Genomic DNA, 6,514 nt, shown 5'->3' with positions numbered 1-6,514 from the left:
CTAAATGGATGAATGAAAGCTTCTTAATCTTAAAAGCCTCAGTTCCTTTGCCTGTATAATCCAATAAATAAAACCTACACCACAGGTGAAGTACTATAATGGACATAGCACACTTCCTTGAACATAATGGGTCCTCAACAAATAAGTAGTTATTATTATTTTTACTTTAAAATATTTGTCCTCCCTCCTTACCATTTCCCCTCATATCTCTGTGGCTCAATAACAGATGTTTTAGAGAATGGGGTGGGGAAACCCATGTGCCCCATTCCATAATTCAGTCACACTTTAGATTTAAAACAGTCTAGGACACTAGGCTAATTAAAGTTTTCCAGTCACAACCACTTCTTTCTTAGGGTACTTCTCACTTATCTTGTAGTAGCTGATAACTTGTCTTCCCATGCCTTCTTGCCTGCGCCATGAGTGTACATACATTGATATATACTGAGGAGGTTAGTTCTAACATTCCACTAAGAGTGAAAATAATAAGAAAACAAATGAACAAAAAACCAAAACCTCTTAACTGATCAGATTTTAAATGTTCCAAATACCCCAGTATTTGGTATTTGCTAATGGCCATCAGGCACAAGTGTTCAAAAAAAAAAGCAAAAACACAACCCATAGCATTAGAGACTTTAAAACCCTTCATTCTAAATTTAGTATAGTATATGCAACTTGGGAGTTCCAGCTACCATTGTGGTCAGAAATTCTGCAATCATTTATTTTTTTCTAGGTGTGACGGGCAGAATTTTAAGCTTACCCCATATGGCTCACACTCCTGTTTAATCCCCTCCCATTGAGTGTAGGAGGGACCTGTGAATATGATGGAATATTGCTTCCGTGATTAGGTTATGTTACATGGCACAGTTGACTTTAAGAAAGGGAGATTATCCTTGGTGGACCTGACCTAATCAAGTGAGCCCTTAAAAGGGGCAAGACTCTGTCTTCCTGGTGAAATGGATTCAAAGTTCTGGGGATTCTACATGAAGGAGATTCTTCACTGTGGGCTTTGAAAATGGAGAGGGCCATGCACCAAGGAATGCAATCAACTTCTAGGAGCTAAGAATGGCCCCTGTCTGACAACAAGCAAGGAAATGGAGACCTCAGTTCCACAATCACAAGGAACTTCATTCTGCCAACAACCTGAATCCTTGAAGTGGATCCTTGCCCAGAGCCTCCTGATAAGAAACAGCTCAGCCAATAAGACACCTTGAGAGTGAGGACCTGAGCAGAGAACACAAATGAACTGCATCTAGACTACTGACCAACAGAACTGGGAGATAATAAGTGGGTGTTATCTTAAGCCACTGAGTCTGTGATAACTTGCTATGCAGCAATGGAAAATTAATCCACTGGGTATCTCAAAGGATGGATCAAGACTGATTTTTAGGACTTTCTCAAAGTTTCAACCCAATAAATATTTCTAAACAACTAACAATTTGTAAAGTTTACAAAGTATGTTCTCATATATACTTTTATTTAGTCATCCCAACAACTCAGTATAAAGAATATCTTTATTATCTACTCTAAACCTTTTTTTTTAATAGAGTCTCATATAGGGTAATTTTACTGCTCAAGATCACAAAAGCAGACAGTGAAATGATGCCTAAAATTTAAAACAAGGCATTAAGTAATGATGCTCTTAAAAGTGTGAGGCCAGGATCAGTATTAAACACTAAAGACCTACCAGGACTGGGGCTAGGGTGAGACAAGTCAGGCCTTCACCTTGAGTTCAAAATTTAAGGTAAGGTGGGGGGGAAATCAAAAAAATCTCAGTAATCAAGATAAATTATGTCTCAATTCAATATTTTAAAAAGTCAAAATAAATGCCAAAATCCGTGATAAGAAAATATCACACTTTTAAATAAAAACACCGTCCACTGGCTAAAAATAGGGTTAAACAAGTGAGGCACTCACTCTCAGCATCATACAAGTGCAGGGTCAGATCCTGTCTTTATTTAAAACTTTGTATTTATTTGCATTTATTTATTTCATTATTTAAAATAAAGAAAATTTATTTATTTTATCACTCACCTCACCTTAGTCCTGGCCCTGACTCAGTAACATGTACCCTTGGACACTTCCTTATCTTCCATTTACTAGGCCATATTAACATTTTCTATTTCTTAAATAAACTCTCTACTCAGTTATTTTGGTTGCCTGGCAAGGGGCGAAGTTATGTATTCAAAAGCAGAGTTCTCTTAAGCTGACAAAGTGACTCCTGGCTATGTCAGTCTAAGCATGGTGTCACGGGTATTGGGCTCATTGAAGACAGTGCATCCATTCTTCTAAAATGGCCCTGATCACTAACATGTCTTGTTCCTCCTTAATATCATTATCCTGGCTGGAGCTGATGTTTTAGAGAATGAGGTATGGGGATGAGGAAGCCTTCAGAAATTCAGTCCTTCATTGGCAGTGGGGCCATTGAAAGGGTTGAAATGGTACTGGACACAGCAGATTTAAGTGTGGACAATTTGTTCAAGTCGAACTGAAACAGAAAGCAAAGGGGAACAAAGTCTTCAGCCATTGAAAGGCTCAAGTTATTATTAGGGGCTGAATCACTCTAAATGACTTCTGCTTGAGAAGGCATTATTATACCATTCATGGGGAAGCAGGATGGGCGGAAGCACAGGGGGAGAAGGAGGTTATAACAGATAAAGAACTCTAAAATAGTTGTACAGTTAGTTTATAATCTAAGACTCCTTACCCACAGTTTGAGTGTCATTGCTCTATAACATTCTATATTTCCAGGCTTATTAACTTAGAAACAACCAACAATGTTTCCTACTCAAGAAGTAAATATTCATTCAAAAATCTAAACATTTAATTTACTAACAAGTGAAATGAGAAGTTGGAAAAATTATTTTAATAAACTGAGGCAACATATTAGCATATTTATGCAAACAAATCAGATATTTTTGCATTGACCACATTAATGGAGTCCTTAAATGAAGTCCATTACGACAGCCCTATATTGAATAAATTTGTGAACCCAGAGGACAGAGTGCCACAATTTGTTTTTATGTCTACATATGCATAAACTAAGATAGTAATAACACTTACACTACTTGCCATATCCACATTGGAATTTATAAAGAAAAAAGTAAAACTCAACTAGCATAACGACTGGGTAGCTATGTAGAAAGAACAGAGCAACTATATCCCTTCAAAGAAAGCTGGCTTTGAATAAATCATAGGACAATTTTCTACATCTTCCAAAATTATAACTATCTGTAGGTACAAATAATATGTCATGTGATAAATTCTAGGGCCTGAACATTGATTATTCCAATGCTGCTCATTAATAGTAATTAATGAAAGATGAATTATTCAACCAGTTATTAACTGGTTTTGTTCTCAAGCAAGATTTTTTTGTTATTTAAAATTATAAAAAATATGAAACAATTTTGGGCTAAAGACTGTTCTGATATTGATTAGACAAAGAGAGACTTAGCTTTCTTTATCTATCTAGCTATCTATCTTTCTAGGCAGTAAAATAGGGCCTTGTAAGGCTCACCTCAAGAAAACAAAAGGGAGGATAACAGAAGGTTCTACCTATAGATATATTTCAGCTAATAATCTTGAGAAGGAATGATAGAATTGGAGAATTACAACTCAGCAATTGTAATGGATTAATGGATGACAGTGATGATCCTCGATGACTGACAACATCACCACAAAGGAAACTACAGACATTATGTATCTCCTAATAGAATTGCAGTGTCACCTCTGGAATGGTTTTGCTAACAAAGAGTAGTATTGGAATTCACTATGTTAACAGACAGAGAAGAGAAAGCATTTGAACATGTGTGGGAGTAAAGAAATTGATAAAAACTCAACACCTGTTCATGGTAATAACTTTTAGAAAACTTATATTAGAATGGAATTTCCATATTGTTAAATCAACAGCAAACATATATAAGTGTGAAATGTTAGAAACATTCCCAATAAAGTCCAGAAGAGGACACGGAGGTATGGTACCAACTTTGCTGTTCAAACCTGGACTGGATTGCATAGCCAGTATACAGCCATACACAGCAATACCAAAATAAAAATCATGAATAATGAAAAGAGGTAATACGATCCTCTAATTAAAAACTCCAAAGAAATTGGCTGCCAAATATTCAAATGTATAAGGAACTTAAGAAAGCTGGTGTAGAAGATCACTATACCAAAAGAAGGATTCTTATCACACAAAACAAATAACTAATTAGAATATGTAATGGAAAATACACCATTCAAAACAGCAGCGATATCCAAAATATACCTAAAAAGAGAACTAACAAAAATGCACATGATCTTTATGGAAGCAAATATAAAAAAATTACTGATAGATTTAGATAAAAGAAGTCTCAAATACAGCAACATATTATGTTTATTCATGGTGAGGAGAATACTGTACCGATGTCAATTCTCTTTAAATTATTTACAGATTTATGCCTTACCTGATAGGTTTGGTGCAGTGTCAGCAGAGAAGTAGCCCAGCATCTACAAGGCATCAAGGTAAGACACTGAAGGGTGACAGAGGGGAGAACCCACTCCAAAATAAGAAGCCACAAAGAGCCCCCCTACTGTCAGTCTTGGGAGACCCCAGACACGGCTGCTAGGCTCAGGTTCCCCCTTACTTCTAACTGGGGGTTCTGAGGGAAATGAGAACTTGGTCTGAGGCCAGCTGACTCATCTCAGCAGAGGAAGTCCCGGGCCCTGTCAGGAGTCAGGTAAGACCCCGGTGTGAGTTCTGCGTGATTCCTCCGCCTCCCAAAAGAGAGAGGGAGGCCCCCACAACCCCACCTCTGCTATAACGCTGGGAAGCCCAGGTGGGCGTGGCCGGAAGCACTCTCCCTAACTTCTGTCACACCAGCTATAGAGACTGAGGCTGCAGTCTGAGAGGTGTGGGCTCGTATCAGCAGACGGAGGAGTCCCAGAATTGGAGAGGTGTCGCGGTGAGTAATCTTCGTTAGAACTGAAGGGACACACTCCTCCCAGAATTGAAGCGGCCCCACAGAGCCCCACCCTGGACCGACATGCCCCAACTCCACTGTCGATCCCGAGGGGCTCAAGAGTGGCTGTTATGCCCAACCCCCCTCCACTTCCGCCTGCAGAATTTGTGGGATGGGAATCCTTGGTCTGAAGGGGTAGCCTCAAGTTGGCAGAGGGAGGAGTCAAAGGACTGGTCAGGAGTCAAGTTTAGTATCCTGGGTTAGAACTGAGGTGACAAGCTCATGCAGAACAGAGGAGGTCCACAGAGTCCTGCCAGCCCCTGTCTCGTGGGTTCCTAAAACAGTACCCTTAAGGGGAAAAGCAGAGGCAGCTTTTCTTGGAAACAAGGTAGAAGAATCTCCCCATTGAGGCTATACACACCGTCTCTTCCTCTGTCTTCTTCGGTGACCTCTCATCAACCTTCGCAGATTAAACAGCTGCCTGCAGTCCCTGACCAGTCATCATGCCTCGAGGTCAGAAGAGTAAGCTCCGTGCCCGTGAGAAACGCCGCCAGGCCCATGCTGAGACCCAGAGTCTGGAGGATGCTCAGGCCACTGGGGCGGTGGCGGCAGCAGCAGCAGCAGCAGCAGGAGAGTCCCCTTCCTCTGTCTGTCCTCCCTTTGAGGACAGGCCTCAGAATATGCCTGCTGCTGGGACACCTAGCACTCCTGAGGAACCTCAGGGAACCACCAATGCTAATGCAGCTGTTTCATGCACCAATTCAGATGAAGGTACCAACAGCCAAAAGAAGGAAAGCTCAAAATCCTCCAAGGGCATTGAGGACTTACGCAGAGATCCTCTACACATGAAGGTGGCTTTGTTGGTGCATTACCTGCTGCATAAGTATCAAAAAAAAGAGCCAATTACTAAGTCAGAGATGCTGAAGTTTGTTATCAAAAAGTACAAGTATCGTTTCAATGAGATCCTCAAGAGAGCCTCTGAGCACATGGAGCTGGCCTTTGGTCTTGATCTGAAGGAAGTGGATCCTACCAGGCACTGCTATGCCCTTGTCAGCAAACTAGACCTCACCTCCAATGGAACGATGAATGAAGAAGAGAACCCGCCCAAGACCGGGCTCCTGATGATCGTGCTGGGTGTGATCTTCATCAACGGCAACTGTGCCACTGAAGAGGAGATCTGGGAAGTGCTGAATATGATGGGTGTACATGCTGAAAGGAAGCACTTCATCTATGGGGATCCCAAGAAGGTCATCACTGAAGATCTGGTGCAGCTAAAGTACCTGGAGTACCGCCAGGTGGCCAACAGCGATCCTCCGCACTATGAGTTCCTATGGGGTCCACGAGCCCACGCTGAAACCAGCAAGATGAAAGTCCTGGAGTTTTTAGCCAAGATTTATGATACAGTGCCCAGTGCCTTCCCATTCTGGTATGAAGAAGCTTTGAGAGACGAGGAAGAGAGAGCCCAAGCAAGAATGGCAGCCAGGGCTCGTGCTGCTGCCATGGCCAGTGCACGCTCCAGGGCCGTGGCCAGTGCACGCTCCAGGGCCATGGCCAGCAACTTCTCCCAGGCTAAGTGA

At 41.4% G+C, this 6,514-nt stretch overlaps 1 protein-coding gene across 1 annotated transcript; it reads left to right on the top strand.

Annotated features, from left to right (window-relative positions):
* Positions 1–5,440: 5,440 nt before the first annotated feature.
* Positions 5,441–6,514, top strand: LOC137216762 (melanoma-associated antigen B18-like). Its single transcript, XM_067722786.1, has one exon. It carries the CDS (start codon positions 5,441–5,443, stop codon positions 6,512–6,514), a length of 1,074 nt encoding a protein of 357 aa, XP_067578887.1.

Source organism: Pseudorca crassidens, chromosome X (assembly GCF_039906515.1).
Source record: "Pseudorca crassidens isolate mPseCra1 chromosome X, mPseCra1.hap1, whole genome shotgun sequence".
Lineage (NCBI taxonomy): Eukaryota > Metazoa > Chordata > Mammalia > Artiodactyla > Delphinidae > Pseudorca > Pseudorca crassidens.
This window is presented reverse-complemented; position numbering and strand designations above follow the sequence as displayed.

Excerpts from the sequence above, each read along its gene's own strand:
- LOC137216762 (XM_067722786.1), top strand. The coding sequence starts at position 5,441 with ATGCCTCGAGGTCAGAAGAGTAAGCTCCGTGCCCGTGAGAAACGCCGC.